Source organism: Xyrauchen texanus, chromosome 40 (genome assembly GCF_025860055.1).
Source record: "Xyrauchen texanus isolate HMW12.3.18 chromosome 40, RBS_HiC_50CHRs, whole genome shotgun sequence".
Lineage (NCBI taxonomy): Eukaryota > Metazoa > Chordata > Actinopteri > Cypriniformes > Catostomidae > Xyrauchen > Xyrauchen texanus.
In genome coordinates this window covers 20,815,719-20,837,084 of record NC_068315.1, presented here as the reverse complement: position 1 = coordinate 20,837,084, position 21,366 = coordinate 20,815,719, and the positions used below count along the sequence as shown (strand labels likewise).

General features: G+C 37.4%; 1 protein-coding gene across 2 annotated transcripts in view; it reads left to right on the top strand.

Annotated features, from left to right (window-relative positions):
- Nucleotides 1–13,131, top strand: part of rnls (renalase, FAD-dependent amine oxidase) — a 63,926-nt gene extending 50,795 nt beyond the window's left edge. For both annotated transcript variants that reach the window (XM_052112705.1, XM_052112704.1), the window contains exons 6-7: nt 3,885–4,060; nt 12,608–13,131. In XM_052112705.1, coding sequence (XP_051968665.1) covers nt 3,885–4,060; nt 12,608–12,760 — 329 coding nt within the window. In that variant the 3' untranslated portion in view covers nt 12,761–13,131. The remainder of the gene's footprint in view (nt 1–3,884; nt 4,061–12,607) is intronic.
- Nucleotides 13,132–21,366: the final 8,235 nt, after the last annotated feature.

Here is a 21,366-nt window from a genome sequence, read left to right as displayed (position 1 = left end):
AGGCTGTTTGTTACATAAAATGAACATATTATGTGCTTGAAAAGACTCTTTGAGTAGCTGTTTGTTTGACTAATGACAACTGCTTAATGTAATAAAATGGCAGCATACATCAAAAGAAGATCGCGTTCGATGTATTGACTTCTTATAAGAGTTCTAAACATTTTAGCGTGGTACTTGGTGAAGAGTTGGATGTATGTATATAAAATAAACTTGTTCTGTGGTTTAAAAGACTGTATGAGTAACTGTTTGAGCAATTATAAATTACAGATGCTTGACCAGCACTGCATGTGTCTGCACAAAAGCCGATTTGAATCTGGCAGCTTGAAACGTAACTGGCTGTTGCAGAAGCACCTATGTGTGACACTACTCTGCGGGGCCCAGTTATTAACCATCACATATGTGTGACGAAACATATGAAAGGTTTAATATTACAATTTATCCAGTCTCTTTGTTCTTATTCCGACCCTGTCCTTGGCCTCAGGCTTTGATCAATGATGGGCGACAACATCATCGTCCCATTTTCAATTATTGGCCCAAATCACTGTATCACCATCTGTTCAATCACAGCCCATGTTTATGGAACCCAATAAAACATTATTTCCCCCAATCATGTTAAATGTGTGTTTTAAAGTAGTGTCATTAGAGGGATGACTACAGCATGTGCAAGGCTAATACATCAGGCCTGGTCTCATTCATGAGTCGGGCTCTGCCGATGAGCTATGCCTGTAAGGGCATTAGATCATTAGGTTTGGTTTGCCCATAGATGATATCACTGAGAAACTGTGGTCTGGAGAATAGAAAGCTGTAAACTTTTTGGAACAGTTACTAAACTTCATTCACACAAATTTACTTCGGCTGACCGGAGTATTATGACTGAAACAGTAATGTTGGTCATGTCACAATTACAGTGAAAATGCCACAGCTAGCTTGCCTTGTTAGAAAAGTGTATCAGGTTCAGTGTTTCCAACAGGATTTTGTGAGACTGTGCTGGGTGGACCTCAGCCCCTCTTGGGTGGTCCGGGGGCATGGTCCCATGTAAGAAAAGTTTGTACATTTTAGTTGTACAAGTTGTACGAGAAGTTAATTGCATCAATCTGGTGCAATTTGAGAGCTAAATTAAGAGGCTAGATCGATGAAGAACGTTTTGCTCTTGTAAACAATTTTGTACTCTAGTAGTAACTTAATCATAAATGGTGATGACATGGCAAAAAAGTCACATCCACAAAGCATGGTAAATGAGACGGAGTTTAACACAGTTCACAAATGGTCAAAACACAAAATCAACTAGAGCATACATTTGAGCTGGGGCTCGACATTAAGCATTGTCATGTGCTTGTCCTCCGGACAAGTAAATTGGTCATTCACTTGTCTGAGTAACAAATTGACTTGTCCGGAGAGAAAAAAGGACATTTATTTTACATGCTCAAGCACAATGGTGAATTCTCAGGGCCAGCAAAGCCTTCTCTGCTGGCCTAACATGTCAAATAAATAAATATTTCTCATCCTTTCATTCTCAATCACCTTTTTGTATGATTGTATGTATTTTTAATGACTTTCCACTCTAAATTAATCTACAAACAAATAGAGAAAAACTAAAAGTTTATCCAGTCAGAATTTATCCCTTGATGCTTACAAGCAAAGTGTGACTACTGTTTCACAAATCGCATGCCCAAAGCAGCACGTGTGTTTAAACTCTACCCCATCAGGCCTTCAGATTCTCTACAGAATCCCTCAACAGTGCAAATGAATGAACAACTAAAGTCAGATTGTCAGATTCATCAGCCAATCAGATTGATTTATTTGTTCTTGGTGGGTGTGATCCTTAGGATATGTCCAGGTCGAGGCCTTGTAGCTGGCCTTGAGTGACGCAATCGATTTAAGTGATGTATGTAATTCAAGAGCGAAGAGTGCGAGATTGTCATAACTGCCGCTATCGCCACTGAGAAAGAGATTTTAATGGATTTAAAAACACAAGATGTTCTGCGTGACTGTGTGATTGCTTAATTTTTTAAACAGGAAAGGAAGACTGATTTTCACTTCAAGTAAATTGGTAAGTGACTTTTGCATTGTAAAAGGAACATCAGGAGTTTTCTAAGTATAAATTAGGCTGCTTGGGCATTCAGTGTTGGATAAAGTTTTGAAAAGTAGTGCTGCGTTCCATTCAACTCGGATTTTACAACTTCCTACTAGGAAAAGTGTAATGAAATGCATCTTTAAGTCAGAATTACAACTTCTGCTCGTGCAGAAATTCTCAACTCTGATTTTGCCGAGATGCAGGTGCATGATGTCACACAAACATGTTGACACTCAGTGAGACATGCAAAGTAAGTGATAAACATTCACTTTATTAAGTAATATTGATAAATGAGTTTGTTTCCACATTGCATGATATTGAAGATTGTTTAACAAATGCCTGCAGAAACAGGTGATTAATAATCTCTTTGGATAATTGTACACTTGAAGCACAAATGCTAAATGTTTATCAATTGGGTTGCTAGGAGACATCTCTTAATGACAGTCAAACCCCTGCTAAGCTAATGGGAGTGTTGCAGTTCTGAATATCGGGAAATGGAATCCATTTATGTTCGGAGATATTAAGTAGGAATATCCCACATCCAACTTGAATGGAACGTAGCATAACTGTGTACCCTGACCAAACTAAATTTATTTCAAGCAACATTTAAATAGTAAATATTATTAGATTTTTCCAGGTATTATAGACCTCCTTGGTAGATTCATATGAAAAATTATGATTTTGAATGTCTGTTTGGGAGAAGTTCATTTCACTAAACAGTCATGCTGCAGTTAAAATTAGGCTTGCTTGAGCATTAAACAAAAAAACAGTCTAGGTAATTAATGGGAAACACTGAGGTTGTGTCAAAGAAATGCTCCATTTGATATCTGCTTGCTTTCAGTTTTCCATGTAGAAGATTTATCCGAGAAGGACTCCAAACCGTCACTCCATTGGTCCAGTTCAATGTCACTGTGTCGGACTGGTTGTGACGCTCAAACAAACAATGTTTTGATAGCACTACAGAGCTACAGTCTTAATCATCCTGTGAATGGGTTAAATTAATCAGGGGTTAAATTGGACCGGAACAGTCTGGAATGTTGTTCTGGCACCTTTGATTCAATCAAGAAAAAAGAGGTTGCTTCTTTGTCAATCCATGCAACTTCTTGTAAGCTCTGGTGTTTGTTTGTTCCATTTCACACATTCAGTCTCCACTTAACAAGTGTACTTGCTCAAACATTCAACTTCATTATGCTTTTCTCTAGTTAGTTGGGATGCAGGTAGAGGCGGCATAGTAATTAGGAGTATCATTCTCTAAAGTAGCATGAGACTGTGTGCGTCTGCGTACATATATGTGTGTTACACTTCTCTCTTCCTTGGAATCACAAAATATGATCTATGATTGTTTCTGACATCCACTGATTTTCCGAAGCAAATTTTCATGGTTTATTAAAAATCTTTAAGGGGTTTTGAATCCTTACTACTCAATTTTAGGGTTCCCCCACCTCCGAAAACCCAATTTAACTCCTTATTGTTGACGCATCACATTAAACTTGGATAGGAGAAAGTACTTAAACTAAAAATAACACTCTTCACCTTCAAATGTGATACTCTTTGCGTTCTTTTTTCTAAGGAAGTAAAAGTCGTTGTGGCATTTTCAGCTTGTATCTCTTTTTCTGCAGCTTTCACTGCCATTTATCTCACCCTCGTTTCTCCCTCTGTTTGAAATGTATTTACTTTGACTTCGCTCAGTCCTTGGCTCATCTCTTTGGGCTGTGTCACATGATGTCAAGCCTGTGATCTGTATGTTTGTGAGTGATCTCATGAGCAGTCAAAACACGTCAGATTGAGAACTGCCTGTATCTCTCTGCAGAGTTGAAGGACTGTGGACCTTCCATGGTGGTCCACACCAGTGTGCCCTTTGGCGTCCTGCACCTGGAGGAGGAGAAGGATTCAGTGCAGCCCATCATCCTCAAAGAGCTGGAGAAGGTGATGCCAGGACTACCTCAACCAGACAGCATCAAGTGTCAGAAGTGGAGGTACTCCCAGGTGAGATGACATAATGTGTTTGTGAAATTTTGGTTTGACTGAGAAACTCTGATGTTGGTAGAAATGCGAAGAGTGTGAGCCACGCTTTGAAGGCGATTTATTATGAGGCAAGCAGCCACGAGAAATGTATATGTTATGTAATGAAGTGCAACAGGTTTCCAGAAGTAGAAATCCTGTTCATTTTCTCCTGAGGCGAATTATTTCTTAACAATATCTTGCAGCATAAACCTTTAAAGACAGACATACCGTGAGCTCTGAGGTTGTTAATCAATTGCAAATGCTTCTGTTGATGCTATCAGTACTATACTACTTTTTTTTTTTTAATCGTGGTAAATAGTGAAATTATTAGCGAAAACTACTCTATCCATGTATCCTCAAGGGAAACAATCCACCAATCAGAGAATCACAGCCAAAAAAGAGCACCAAAAGAGCCCAGCAGCGACCGCACACTCCCATGATGTTGGTCTCCCTACACTCTCAAACTATTTAGATATTTGCATGTATATGAATATTTTGCAATAAAATGTTTCCCTTCATGGTATTGTAGTTCATTCCCTTATGAAACACACTAAGTAGACTTCAAATACTGCTCTTCTTCGAATCAAAGTTTTTACTGTTGTGATTCATCTTGGAACTTGTTGTTTTGTTCATGTCGTAAAACTCTTAATTTTTTTTTTTTAAAGGATTTTATTAAATCCCTATGGAAGAAATGAATTGGAAAAATACTTCCAGAACCAAGACTGTTAAAAAAGTGGGCGGGCAATGTTGCGCTCTACAGCTGTTCACTTTCGCAAGTTAGGACAGATTACTCTGTGAGTTAGGACCGATTGCTTTCATGCCAATTGAAAAAGAGAGTTTACATGGAAGCATATGCCAGACCACCTTTTATCAAGTAGTCTTGTTTTGTGAGGTTCGCTGGTGCGGTGCCGAGTTTGGAAAATGCTGTCACACTAACCAAATGAAGCAAACTCTGATGTCAAAAGGATTCTGGTTCACTCAATATTTCATAATATTTTATTATATTTACATTGGGGCTTAAATGTCTTCACTGACTATCTTGGAATAAAAATCTAATTTAAACCTGAAAATAAGCAAATTGTTAGGATGTTGTGGAAAAAATAAAACACTGAAAAGTTATGTAAAATAAATAGGAAATATGTAAAATTTTGAACTACAAGTATACCTAGGTCACTAATCAAGTATAAGCAAATTTGTGACCATGTTAACTCATTGCTTCCATTCAAGCACACAAGATTCTCATATCATGCTGAAGAACATGGATCATCAGGTTTTGCACAAACTTGTGGAGTCCATGCCAGCTTGAGAGCATACTGTCATTAAAGCAAATACCAAATATAAAAAAACAAATAAAAACAAAATCTCAATTTTGTTATATGTAATGAAAAATAATTACATATTAAATTAGAAAAATGCAAAATAGAAGTATTTTCAAGTGTACTCAGACTTTTGAATCTCACTCTATTGTATTCCATTTCCTTCTACCACATTGTGAATCTGGAGTAAAATTATTGTAAATTTTTCTTGAAGGTCCACAGTAATCAATGTGATAAAGTATAGCAAGTATGAAAAAGGCCTTGGCTCATTCAAGCAAGTGCCACTAATAAAAGCATCCCTGCTGTACAGCAAAGTGCATTCCTTTTTAATAAGTGGACTAATGGAGGTTATCTGCAATGGTGAATTGAGAAAATGTTCTGGAAGAAAAAACTAGTCTAAGTTTATCAGGGTGCACGCACGCATACAAATTCATACTCTTCCCCCACTCGCTTGGCTCACACACACACAAATTTACAGTAGTACTTTATGCATTCACAAACTGTGTGGGACTGCGCCCTTTCTTGCCCAGTTGATTTCTCACATATACACACACACACACAGACGTTCTCTTTCGAAGCCCCCACACTCTTCTGTGGCATGCAGCGCTGGGCCTCAGTTTAAGGTCATAGGACATAGAACATCTGTGTGGGAGTGCAGAGCTCGCCGAGCACCAGAGAGTGGGCCAAGGCCCGTTTAGACTGCACAGGCAGGAACAGAACGCTCACTCTCACACATGTACACACACCTGTGCATGTGCCAGCTCCCGGTCAAACACACAGAGAGCACAGAGCAGGAGTCAGATCTCTCTGAGGCTGATTCCCGTCATTTGCCACATTAGAGTATGCAGAGAAGACATCAGCACACACAGCACATGTCAAAGTCATTGACTTCCCTGCTCTCAAATGGCTGGAAAGACCAAGTCATGACTTTCAATCTACTGCAAATACACACTGCTTATTTTAACAGGAAGTACAACTTTTGAGTGCAGATTGTGTGAATTCCCTCATTATCATTTATGTTTAAAGGTATATTTAATCCAAAAATATTTATCCAATTATTTAAAACAACATCTGCCGATATCGATAGTTTGGTGGTATTTTATTTTTTTGCCACCTAGATTCAAATCACTGATTATAAATTACATAACTTTGAAATAAATGTAAATAAAAACTTCAAATAATAACTTTATTGTCTAAGTCTCTACATGTTTTGCATGTTTCAGAGTACCTCGTCTCAGATATAAACAAAACACTGCAACAAAAAGCCCATTATTAACTCACATTAACATTCTTTATTCACATTAACTGAATTCTCAGTGATGAAGCTTTTTAACTGAAACAGCCTCTGCTTTAGATTTAACTCATCATATTTATTTCTGTGTCTAGCTTTAAGGTGAGTAATTAAATTAGTTGTGTTTTAATTGTAGTTCCACCTTGTGAAATTCTAGCAATGCAAAGTTTGCAAATTGCAACTCTCCTGTCATTGTCACCCAATTCAAAGTAATTCCACACAAGAGACATTTTGGTGGAAATAATCAGCGCTCATCATCGGCTGTTTTTAAAAATTTTACCAAAATACAATGGTGAGTTTTATTGGCCAATAAAGATCGATACTGTTGCATCTATAGATTATAGTGTCTACATCTGTCAAGCTCCGAAAAGGACAAAAAAACACTGTTAAAGTAGACGGAATTACTGTCATTGAAAAACAGTGTTCCTCACATAAAGCTATCGTCTTACGCCTTAAGTTGTCGACCGATGTGGGTTTTTTAACGGCCGATGCTGATATCCAGAGAGAAGGGTGGCCGATACAATGCCTATATATCACACAATTTAATATAGTAAGTAACATAAACATTAAATTGCTAAAAAATAAATAAATTATAAACTCTTAATTAGCTCTATATTTACTCAATTTCACACAAAACCTTGTAAAGAATCTACAAAAATAATATTGTATTTTAAATGGTAAATAGCAGTTTCTTCTGATTTCTGTGTAGTCATTAGATTTTAATAATTTATCTACACATGAAGAAATTGTTAAAATATTTGGAAGATGGAAATAACAGTACACACAGTAGTCCAGCAACCATGGATGGCATGTGCATGTTAGCCATCACATTTACTCCAAAAATACAGAATCAAACTAACTGTACATACAGTGCATTGTGAATAAGACATTTACTTATAGCACACGTTTACAGAATACGGGCTTCAGAGGAAGATATTGGATGAGTGCTCAATGGGAAGAAAACGCTGGATTTTCGTAAGATCTGTTTAAACGAGATATCTGCGTATTTGCCGACGATATATAATAGAAGTTTTATTGACATTTGCCTTTTATCATTAGAAAATAAAGTTAAAAGTTACAAGGATCTGCTGAGGAGAGGCTGATGGAATACATGCTTTAGAGGCAGATGCTCACAGGATGCTGGATTTGCTTAAGTTTTGTTTATTGCATCTGTTTAAATGAGATATGCACATATTTGCAGATGGTATGATATTAGTTTTATTGATATTTGCCTTTTTATCATTAGACAAGACAGTTAACGTTACAGGGAACTGTGGAGGAGAGAGGGAGAATGAAACAGATGAGCACTTTAACATTATGAGCTCAAACACGTCTGTCACAAGAAACAAATCGGCCAAATGGAAAATGTATCGGCCCATGTCAATAATTTAAAAAGTCAGAATATCGGCCGATTTATCGCCTCACGATATATATCGGTCGACCACTAATATGGACTAAGTGTATGGAGCTTGAAAATTCTTTAAAATTCATCTTTAGTGTTCCATATAAAAACTGCATATGGTTTTGGAGCAAAATGTGGTTGAGTGAAAAACAATGGCCTAATGGAAAGTGTGCGCACCACCTCAGTGATTCAAAATAAATGTGATTTGTGCATAAATGCCATTTCAAAATAGTTAAAATAAATGTGCAGGTTTTGTTATTTATTGGGAGACTTTCAAGGATTTTGTCATCGACTGTACATTCCACAGCATTGAAATAAGAGCTGTGATTAAATCATGCAACTTCCTGTGTGATGTGCTTGGTTTACACACTGCCTACAGAGTGCTTTCTTCAGTTTCATGCTAATGAATATTTGAGGTGAATTCTGAATCTTAGCCTGGCTATAAACAAATTGTCATATCTAAAGGCCACTGAGCATTTATAAAATGATAGTTTATGAAAGTTGAATAAAATTAAATCAAATGTCTACAGTATGTGCTGTAAAAGGTTTTAGACCTTAAAAGTTGGAGACTCCCCAACTTTTGTTTTATGACAAATACTTATTAAAGGTTAATTGTGTAATTTCTGCATCAATGTCATCACCAAACGGAATTGCAAAAATATTTAACACTCCCCTCTACCTTCTATTGGTCAGAACAAAACAGATAATCTCACCCCAAACTCACACCATTGGTTGAGCCAATTTTGTTATTTCTGTTGGGTTGGGATACTCAAACAGAACCACATTATTTACACTTTTCATGAAAATCGACCTACCAATGGCTTACTTACAGTTCTCTTTGCACATAAGCTTGCGGAACGTAAAACGTAATTTAGCATAGAAAAAATGACACTTCAGCTTTAAAGCTCTGTAGTTTGCAGAACCTATGTTCTGATATGCTGTATTCACTTTAGAGTACTGAATGAACACCAGAGGAACATGGAGGAGTTCAGGCCTGCTTACATGAGCTTAGCTCTAGAATAAACCAAACAATTTGTTCTTGGCCACATTTCATGCCAAACGTTTATCAATTGATTTACACAAAGATTACCATTTAAAGAAACAAGAGGGGAGGGGAGGTTTGGACAGAACGATGATAGAGCTCCATCTGTTACGATGCCTAGTAAAAACCTCAGGAAATGGACACTATTTCCTTGCGTTGCACCTCGATGTTTATCTGGCGGAGCGTTGGGGCCAGCCTAAGCCTTTGTAATGGGCCATGCATGGAATGTGTTTACTCTCTGTAGTATTTCTACATTTAAACACTGTACAGAGACGCTGTTTTGAGCTGTGGCCTTTTTTTTTTTTTTTTTTTGTCTGCAGCCAAAGGTTGTTTTTGACAGCAGAGATTTGCATATGCTACTGGAAATAATTTACTGTTAATTATAGAATGCATACATCATAATGCTTATTCCAAGGCTCTCATGTCACACTAATGTTGTCTCGAATCCGTATGACTTCTGTGCAACACAAAAAGAGATGTTTAGCAGAACTTTAGTGACTGACAGGCTGAGTCACCATTCACTTTTTTTGTACAGAAAAAAAGATGATTTATAAAAACCGGTGTTTTGAAATAAAATGCTGACAGAGCTTTCATTTTTGGGTGAATTATTCCTTTAATATATAAAAGCCATACATGATGGATTATGATTAATCCAACATTTATGGAGCAGTCAATTTTCTGTATTTTGCTTTGGATTTAAAAAGAATTAAGTTTATACGATTGTATAGGTGTACTGTAAAGTGTAATTTCTGTGCAAACAGTATCACCAAACAGATTTGCGAAAATAATTACCGCTTCAAAATTGCGCCATTATTCGTGTCAGTGTCGCTATGTCAGGATGATCAAACAGAACAATATATTGATTTTTCCACATTGTTTACACTTTCCAGGGAATAAGTAAGCCTACGAGTGGCTTACTTATAGTTGTTTCTGCATATCACTGGGATAGGAGAAAGTATTTTAACATTGAAAAAATTACACACTTCAACTTTAAATGGACACATTTGCATACACACCCACCCACTGCTCAAATAAGGAACTAGCACTTACAGTTGTGGCCAAAAATATTGGCACCCTTGGTAAATATGTGCAAAGAAGGCTGTGTAAAATATGTCTTTATGGTTTAACTTTTTGATCTTTCATTGAAAATATTCACAAACATCTAACCTTTAATTGAAGTAAACTAATTGAAAGGGGGGAAATCACATAATTAAATATTTTTCTCCAAAACATGTTGCCACAATTATTTGCACCCCTAGAAATTCGTAAAATATATTCCCTGTGAGTAAAATATATCTGAAGTATATTGCCATTCATATTTTGTATTTTTATTAGTACACCTGCGTGACAATGAACATGAAATTGTTCAGCCATGACTTCCTGTTTCACATGGGTATAAATATGAGTTAACACACTGGCCAAATTCTCTTAGCAATCCATCACATTGGGTAAGACCAAAGATTAAAGCTATGATGTGGAGAAAAATTTTGTTGAGCTTCGCAAAATGACAAGTGGCTTTAAGAAAATAGCTAAAGCATTGAAAATACACATTTCATGGCATCATGGCAATAATTAAGACGTTCCAATCAACTGGAGATGTTACGAATTGGCCTGTAAGAGGACGTGTGTCTATGTTATCTCCACACATGATGAGGAGGATGGTTCAAGTGGCCAAAAATTCTCCAAGGATCACAGCTGGAGAATTACAGGGATTAGTTGGGTCTTGGGGTCAGAAAGTCTCCAAAACTACAATCAGACATCACCTACTTCACAAGTTGTTTGGGAGGGTTTAAAAAAAAAAGCCTCTGCTCTCATCCAACAACAAACTCAAGCATTATCAGTTTGCCATACACTACTGGAACTACAAATGGGACTGGGTTCTATGGTCAGATGAAACAAAAAATAGAGCTTTTTAGCAGTAAACAACAGCGATGAGTTTGGTGCACACAGAGAGGTAGCCATATGGAAAAGTACCTCATGCCCACGGTAAATATGGTGGTGGATCTTTCATGTTGTAGGGCTGTTTTTATGCCAGAGGTACTGGACATCTTGTTCAGATACATGGCATCATGGACTCTATCAAATACCAACAGATAAAAGGTCAAACATAAGAGCCTCTGCCAGAAAGCTTAACATGGGCTGTGGTTGGATTTTCCAGCAGGACAATGATCCAAAACACATAAAAATCAAGACAAAAATAGTTTACTGACCACAAAATCAAGGTTCTGCCATGGTCATCCTAGTTCTATGACCTGAACCCCATAGAAAATCTGTGGGGTGAACTAGAGATGAGAGTCCACCAACATGGACCTCTGATTTTGAAAGATCTGGAGACATTCTGTGTGGAATGGTCTCAGATCCCTTGCCATGTGTTCTCCAACCTCATTATGCATTATAGGAGAAGACTCAGAGCTGTTATCTTGTCAAAGGGAGGTTGCACAAAGTATTGAATTAAAGGGTGCCAGTAATTGTCACACATATATTTGACAAAAATATTAGTTTTTGAAAAAACTTGTGTTGTGTTTGGAATTTTTTTTGTATAGCGCCTTTCACAACACACATCGTTTCAAAGCAGCTTTACATAATATCAGCATTAATAGACAATAAAACTTTAATGTCTATAAAGTTAATGAATCATCATTGTGTAATTAAATAAAATACGATTCTTAATCGTGTTTAAAAATAATTCAATAATAATTGTATTAATAACCCCAGTGAGCAAGCTGAAAGCGACTGTGGCAAGGAACACAAAACTCCATAAGATGTTGATTAATGGAGAAAAATAACCTTGGGAGAAACCAGACTCACTGTGGGGGCCAGTTCCCCTCTGGCTAACATTATGAATATAATGTAAATATTACTTATGTATAGTTCAAATCATGGTTTAAAATGATTAAACGAAGTAAGTGTTAAGGGTCAGGGTTTAAACATCGATTGTGTTTGAACTGTAAGATTAATTACTAATGTCTTTGAAGTCCATCCTTGATTAATTGCTGAAGTTCACAGATGCAATTGTCCTTGTTAATTGGCTGATGAAGGCTTTTGTTGGCAAAAGTTAGTCTATACATTCCATTTCAAGATCGTAGTCCATCAATAGACCGAGGTGATGCAGGTTGGAGTTGGCATCAGTTCATCCTCTGAAGTCCATCATAATAGACTGAAGTGATGTTTGGCTGGCACCGACTGCATTTAGTCATCATCATTCAGCGACATGTAGCTGTTTTTATCTACTGTATTTGAGAATACATGTTTATGAATATTTTGAATGAAAGACCAAAAGGATAAACAATAAGGATACATTTTTTACAGCCTTCTTATCTCATATTTACAAAGGATGCCAATATTTTTGGCCATCACTGTATTTACTGTATGTACTCTATTTGGGACTCTGAGGGTTAACAACTCAATATCAGTGTTAGAATGAGGTTGCATCAGCTATTGGAAGTCCAATCACTCAATTTTGTTGTTCCCTAATTAGGTGACCAGATCGGTGGCTGATTGCCCGGGGCAGATGACACTGCTCTCCCAGCCTCTGCTGGTGTGTGGGGGTGACGGTTTCACACACTCCAATTTTGATGGCTGCATCGAGTCTGCCCTGAAGGTCTTTGATGTTCTAAAGTCTTCTCTCTGAAGGGGGTTGGGAAAGAACGCCCTTATTTTTGCTTTTTTATGGAGGATGCCAACGTTGATTTAGATTTAAGCTCCTCCCCAAAGGAAGATGGATGCACTGCACATAGCACAGTAGAACTGTCTCGCCTGTGTCTGTAGACATGCATTTTGTAACCAGAACCAATTATACTGTCTGTGCCGGATGCTGGAGATTAAAAGAGGACCGAGAGAATTGTGCAAGTTTAAATGACAGAGGCTGATGCCTCATATTGGACTTGCAAACAGCACAATGCTGCTTTTGAACTACAGTGTTCTGAAATGCAATAAATAATATGTAAAGGTTTAGGTTTTCTCAACATTTTCCTGTGATTTGTTTCAAATTAATAAAGCAATTAGAACTAGCTTGGGCTTGTGTGTCTGTATGTGTAAGGGGGGGCATTCGCATAGGACACATTTTTGCACTTAAAAAATCTGAATGGAATAAAGCTCAGGTGACTTGAGCAGTGTGAACTGCTTTGAAAATGTAACTTCCCAAGCTACAAGCTGCTCATAACTTAAAGTAGTTAAGCTGCAGTACACTTTTAACAAAGTAGTGTACACTACATGTTACCAAAAAAGAAAGTACATTGAAGCCATTTAAACAAAATATTTGTAAAAACAATCAGATTAAATAATGTATTATTATAAAATTAATTCATATTTATTTAATTAACTGATATATTTTATTAGGGGGACATTAAACAATAAAGTTAAACATATATATTAATACTAAATATACAGTATTAAAACTAGAAAGTGTAAATATGGTTAAAAAAAAAAGAAGAAAAGAAAAAAACAGCAGCAATAGTTTGTTTCAAGAAAGAAGGTGAAGTTCCTTTAATGCTGTGCAGGAGCTCAAGTGAATTAGGGAATCATTTATGTGAACTAGTTCCTTTATATAAACCTTCCAAACAAACCGACTCACTAAAAATTAACTGGAGTTCCAAACTCTAAAACTAATATATATATATATATATATATATATATATATATATATATATATATATATATATATATATATATATATATATATTAACTATTAACTGGTTCTTTTTACATGAACTGTCCAAAAGAACTGATTAACTTCAATGATTTGGATTTCCCAGCGATACATGCCATATGAGATTTAGGTTAGCACATTTGGTAACTCAATCCGCTCCATTGTAGCATTTGCAATGCAACATGATAAATGTAGCATTTTGTGACACCGCTTGGAAAATGTAGCTAGCTACTGAAAAAGTTTTACTATTGTACAATCGCTACTTTAACGCCACTGTAAAATGTAGTTGGTAGCATCACTTCTTTTAGTTATTTACTTCCCAACACTGGTCTCGAGACATGGTTTTAAAAATGTGAACAGTTTTTAACATGATACAGGGTTTTAAAAACAGGGTTCTTATGCCACTAAATGCTCAAATGTATCACGATGGTCAGAGACGTCCGTCGAGTGCATATTTACATAGACAAAACACAGCAAGGCATTCTGTGTGAATGGCCCTTTAGTGTGTGTGTGTTTTTTTTTTGTTCTGGGTTTGAGATGGCACAGCCCTCAAAAAATATTTTGCAAATCAAACCCATTTTCATTTGGTTGTTGGGTGCAAGGGTGGGGAGTTGCGCTTTTTTGGCCCAGCTCGCTTGCCACCCCCTACTGCTGTGGGTGTGCTTTAATTCTGCTTAGAGGTGAGCGAGCAGCCATTGACCGACTTCTGCAGCTTAGTGGTGCTGCATCTGGGCCATAATCTGGGACATAATGTTTGGCAGGCAGTCTGGAGAGCGAGCCTCTCGTAATCCAGGCGTAATTATGGCCGGGTGTGCCCCGGGCCCATTGCACAGCTGAGCCTGCCTCATTCTCTTCCTTGACCTCTCCCTTTCTTTATCAGTTACTCCCTCTCCCCCGCACCAATCTCCCATTCCCACTGCTAATATTAGCCTCTGCGCCTTTACCAGGATTATATTACTCTTTCAGTGAACCCCTCCTGAGATACTCTGCACTATATCATCAATACGGTGTCAAAATTCAACCCTTTTAGATCCCTGTATGATGGATGATTAAGAGTCATGTACACATTGCATTTATCATGCCCCCATTGAGCCTGCATGGTTTTTATTTCAGCTACATGCAAAAGTTGTGCCCTGAAACACAGAATCCATGTGCATACTTAAACACACCTTTAATGTCTTTTATTTGTGCACTTTTCTGCTTTGTAGAGATTGACCATGTGTTGCCACTTTCCAATATAACACAATCACCCATTTCTTCCATGTAAAACAGCTTGAAGAAATAGCAAGGCCAGGCTTTTAGCAAGCATGTCTTACAGTAGTGAGATGCTTTCAGGAGAAAAGCTATCGAAGGTTACACAGACAGAGTCCATCATATCTCCTTAGTGTTGGGTGTACTCTGATCACAAAGAAATGAGTTGCTTTATTGTAAAAAAATAAAAAGTATAATGCATTACATTTAAGTTTGTGTAATCAGAACAAGGAGGAAATATAGACATCATTTTGAATTCGTTGAGCAGACAAAGTGTAAAAAGTGTTTTGGAAAGCAACTAAAAATTAAAGTAGTTAGAAATGTAATTACTTTTTCTATTAAGTAATGAGCAGTGAAATCTGATAACAATTGTTGAGATGTAATTAGTAATTTGTAGTGGATTACTTTTAGAGTAACTTAACACTAAATATCCTGCTGAGCTCGATAATCATATCGATTTTCAAATGAATCTTGATCTTCATTGGAACGATCCGATGACGATAAAATACAAGATGAATGTTTTACTTTTACTTTAAAGTTTACTTAATATTGGTTGTCTTGATTGTTATATCTTTTAAATAAATAGCAATCGAACTGCATATTTCGGGATCTGTAAGTTTTGAAAATTTATGTTTTCATAATTTACCAAGTTAGAAGGTTCCCTGTATAATTTACAGCATTAGCTGAGAGAGAATTTCATTCATTTGTAAGCAAACTGGACATTATAACTGAAATATACCCAATTTAATCACAATCAAATAAAATTGCTTCAGAATGAAATCGAGAGCTTGTGAATCGGAATCAAATAAATTCGGGAAATCTTTATTCAATACCCAGCCCTAAAATCCTGTAGGTTTGATCTCTATTGGCATACAGCATACTGTAAAAATGTTTTTTTATATATGTCTTCCTCTTTCTATAGCTGTGCAGAGACGAGTCTAATCAGACTAAAATGAGTGAGAGAGAACGAGCGAGGCTTTACTCTAATGGATACATTATTCATACAAGTCATACTGCAAGGAATAGAGCTCAGCTGCCTGGGTTGCAAAAGCCTTGCCACAATGTTGCATCAGCCACCTCACTTTCGTTAATACGCACATTACCGACTAGGGGTCTTTGATCTTTTTTTAGTAGTCGATAAAAAAGAACGGGCTATGGTTTAACACTCCACAGCAGGACTGAAATTGTTGGTGATCTGATTTAGGATGTTGATGGCCATCCTAAGCACAGTAGACTGATGGACAGGCATCGGGGGGTGATTGTAAATGTAATATTGTGGAGTTGCGCCACTCTCACCGGCTGCTTGGACACTTGGTAGATGACATAGTCAGGCAAAGCCTTTGTTTTGCTGCCAAGACTCATTTCAAATTCTTTTATCCCTGTCTGAAATCTTCTTTCTCTTTTATCCTCTTTTTTTTTTCCATACCGTGTGACATTTCAAATGCACACAAGCCGAGCATCTCTCCAGACTTCCCCCTAGACTGCTCAGACCCATCTTTTCTAAACGCACATGCTGTAATAAAGCCACAGATTGTGTTGTGGCAGACACAAGGATCAGAGCTCCACTGACCTATTTTTACAGGCTATTCTGATGGACCTCGGCTCAGGCTGCTGTGCATTGTGAGGATCTGATTTTCATTTTTGCAAAGTCACTGGCAGATGGCACCAGAGGTTGACGATATAGCAGTATGCTAATCCCTAACCAATAGACACAATACTCCTCAACATCATACACATCCCTTCCCCCCACTTTGAGTTGAACGGCGCTCATTTGTGTCCTCTTTATGTACCCCCCCCACCCCCCCGGCATCATATCGTAAGTGCTTTGGCCCTCACACTGAGAATGGGGAAGCATTTGTAGCAGGATTCAAGGGCATCGCTAATAAGATTTATCTCCGTTATATTTGGTTAGAGGGAGAGATGTTTTCTGGGAGGAAATGAAAGGAGATGGGGAATATGAGGATCCTGTATATGTGTGTGAGAGAGAGGCAGACAGGAGATTTGGATGTTCAGTCTCCCTCTCTCAGACCTCAAGGGAGCTCAGGCTTGTTTAATTAGAGGGGTGGTGCCACGGGTAATGGCCGCTGAAGTCATCGGCCCCTGTGTCTTTCTCCTTACAGGCTCAACAGCATGGTATTCTTAGCAGTCAATACCCCAAAGCTCTCTATTGATCTGGCAGGGAAGGCTTTACCCACATGTCTACAAAGTACTCTTAGCTGAAGTGCAACTTTAGCTATAATGCTCAGTCCTTTATCCACAAGTTGTCTTAAGCTGTCTCAAATGACCAGTGTTAAATAAGTTACTCAAAAAAGAAATTCACTACAAATTACTAATTACTTCTCTAAAAGTGTAATCAGATTGCTTGAGAGTACCCTTTTCAAGAGTACAGCTTGATTACCTCATTGGAAAAATAATCACATAATTTACTACTTTACTTTTAAGCTACTTTCTAAAAGACTTTAACAAACGTTTTTGGTTTTTCGTTCAAAAAAATGTCTGTTTTACCACCTCCTTCATTATCGCACACAAGTCCTCAACATCACACGTTTCTCCCTGACACTATCTCGTTCTGTGGCCCATCAGCTCTAACATAACAGCCCTCATCACAGCGAGTAAATACTAAATTATGTATTTTATTAGCCACTGGCGAGTAAATATTCTGTTTTTACTCACCAGAGATTGAGTTGTGTAGTGACGAAGAAGAACTTGAGCATCACAATCCTTTTACTGAATAAGAAACTGGCAATTAAGAAGCAGGATTCAGGGGGCCTGGGTAGCTCAGCGAGAATTGAACCTGACAACCACCCCTGGAGTCACGAGTTTGAATCCAGGGCATGCTGAGTGACTCTATCCAGGTCTCGTAAGCAACCAAATTGGCCCGGTTGCTAGGGATGGTACAGTCACATGGGGTAACGTCATCATGGTCTCTATAATGTGTTGTACGTGCTACGTCTCCTGCTACGTGGTACGTGGTAACGTGCTCAACAAACCACGTGATAAGATGCAAGGATGATCTCAGATGCAGAGGCAACTGAGATCCGTCCTTCGCCACCCGGATTGAGGCGAGTCACTACGATACCACGAGGACTTGGAGCGCATTGGGAATTGGCCATTCCAAATTGGTTAGAAAATAAATAAATAAATAAAAGAAGCTGGATTCAGTTTCGTCTTTTACAGCATGTTGTGTCTCGTGAGTGCACGCCCTGAAGGAAATTGACGTTATTTAGCTGCAGTGGGTCCAGATCTGTTTTGATCGCGCTGTCACCATCGCTTTAGTTCAGCCGTGAAATGGCATTGACATTGCATTTAACGAAGTCAACTCTGACTTTGGTTAAACTTTTTGTAAGTGTGACAAATGTGTAAATTCATACATTTTTAAAAGGCACAGTAATATAATATAAAACAAATTTCTTCATAAAGCACTGTAAATATTAAAGAATTTAACAAATGGGCTTGTGAATCTATGTAAGTGCTTTTCTGTTATTTTTTTGCATAGTAGTTTTGATATAGTAGCACTTAAATTAATAGTTTTATAATATAGTTATTCTATTTTCATTAGGTTCCAAACTTGTGAAAATTTTGTTAAAATTTGTATACAATTTCAAACTGTGACAACAGCTTGTGCCATTATTAAAAATGCAATTTCATGACAAAATAAATTGATAGAATGTGAAATTTGTACACAAGCGATTAGATTAAAAGGATCAAATGTGAAATATGAAAAGAAAATGTACAATCTCAGCATACTATATTGTGTGAAATCATACACATGAAATGTAATATACGTGTGTGTGTATATATATATATATATATATATATATATATATATATATATATATATATATATCAATATCAGGGTTGGGGAGTAACGGAGTACATGTAATGGGATTTACGTATTTAAAATACAAAAGAAGTAATAGTTAATTAAAATATAGTTACATTAAAAAATTATTTTGATTACTGAATAGACTACTTTGCATTTTATTGTCATTCCTCATTTAATATTTAGTCCTTTCAGATGGAAAACATTTATAAATATAAATGATGGGAGTGGTGGTGGCGTAGTGGCTAAAGCACAGGGCTGTTAATCAGATGGTCGCTGGTTCTAACCCCACGGCCACCGCCATTGTGTCCTTGAGCAACCTGGCACTTAACTCCAGGTTGCTCCGGGGGGATTGTCCCTGTAATAATTGCACTGTAAGTCGCTTTGGATAAAAGCGTCTGCCAAATGCGTAAAAAAATGTAAAATGATGTGATCCAAAGTACATTTAAACAGCAGTGAAACAATTTCTTATGATGAGTTACATTCATACGAGCAGACAGAGAAGTACGTTTGAAGTAAGAAGAAATAGAAATAAACCTTGTGTATCTTGCTATTATAAATGCTATTTCTAGCCATTTTACATGCACATGTTTCCAGGAACAATCTTATTTTTTTATCAAGAAAACTCACATTGGATCTTTTTTCTAGTAAGACCTTTGATAGTAGGGCAAAAATCATATTATTGATAATATTTTTGTATTGTTTTCCTGTAAAAATATCTAAAAATCCTTAAAAAAAATCAATTTGATTGATCTTGTTTTATAAACAACACCGCATTAGATATTTCGGTTTTTCAGAGAATATATATTTTTAACATGTGTATTTTAAAACAAGTGAAAAAATCTACCAGTGCTGAAGAAGTAATCCAAAGTATTTAGATTACATTACTGAGTTGTTACATTTTACATTATAATTACAACAACAAATTACATTTTACAGCATGTAATCTGTAGTGGAATACATTTCAAAAGTAACCCTCCCAACCCTGTTTATACAGTGCATCCGGAAATTATTCACAGCGCTTCACTTTTTCCACATTTTGTTATGTTACAGCCTTATTCCAAAATTGATTAAATTAATTATTTTCCTCAAAATTCTACAAACAATACCCCATAATGACAACGTGAAAGAAGTTTATTTGAAATCTTTGCAAATTTATTAAAAAATAAAAATGAAAAAATTGCATATACATAAGTATTCACAGCCTTTGCTCAATACTGTGTTTAAGCACCTTTGGTACCAATTACAGCCTCAAGTCTTTTTGTGTATGATTCTACAAGCTTGGCACAGCTATTTTTGGGCAGTTTCTCCCATTCTTCTTTGCAGGACCTCTCAAGCTCCATCAGGTTGTATGGGGAGTGTTGGTGCACAGCCATTTTCAGATCTCTCCAGAGATGTTCAATCGGGTTCAAGTCTGGGCTCTGGCTGGGCCACTCAAGGACATTCACAGAGTTGTCCTGTAGCCACTCCTTTGTTGGCTGTGTGCTTAGGGTCGTTGTCCTGTTGGAAGAGGAACCTTCATCCTAGTCTGAGGTCCAGAGCGCTCTGGAGCAGGTTTTCATCAAGAATGTCTCTGTACATTGCTGCATTCATCTTTCCCTCGATCCTGTCTCCCAGTTCCTGCAGCTGAAAAACATCCCCACAGCATGATGCTGCCAACACCACGCTTCACTGTAGGGATGGGATTGTCCAGGTGATGAGCTGTGCCAGGTTTCCTCCAGACATGACACTTGCCATTCAGACCTTTGTTTCATCAGACCAGAGAATTTTGTTTCTCATGGTCGGAGAGTCCTTCAGGTGCCTTTTGGCAAACTCCATGTGGGCTGTCATGTGTCTTTTATTGTTTTTCATGGTCTGGCCACTCTACCATACAGGCCTGATTGGTGGATTGCTGCAGAGATGGTTGTTCTTCTGGAAGGTTGTCCTCTCTCCACAGAGAAACGCTGGAGCTCTATCAGAGTGACCATTGGGTTCTTGGTTACCTCCCTGACTAAGGCCCTTCTCCCCCGATCGCTCAGTTTGGATGGTATCACATGGTCCTAAGTATTCAGACCCTTTGCCGTGACACTCATATATTTAACTCAGGTGATGTCCATTTCTTCTGATCATCCTTGAGATGGTTCTACGCCTTCAATTGAGTCCAGCTGTGTTTGATTATACTGATTGGACTTGATTAGGAAAGTCACACACCTGTCTATATAAGACCTTACAGCTCACAGTGCATGTCAGAGCAAATGAGAATCATGAGGTCAAAAGAACTGCCTGAAGAGCTCAGAGACAGAACTGTGGCTGCAATATAACAAACAGTGAAAAATTTAAGAGGGTCTGAATACTTTCCGTACCCACTGTATATATATACACACACACACACATACACTGGCAGCCAATAGTTTGGGATAATGTAGAGATTTTGCTCTTATGGAAAGAAATTGGTACTTTTATTCACCAAAGTTGCATTCAATTAATCACAATGTATAGTCTGGACATTAATAACATGAAAAATTACTATTACAAT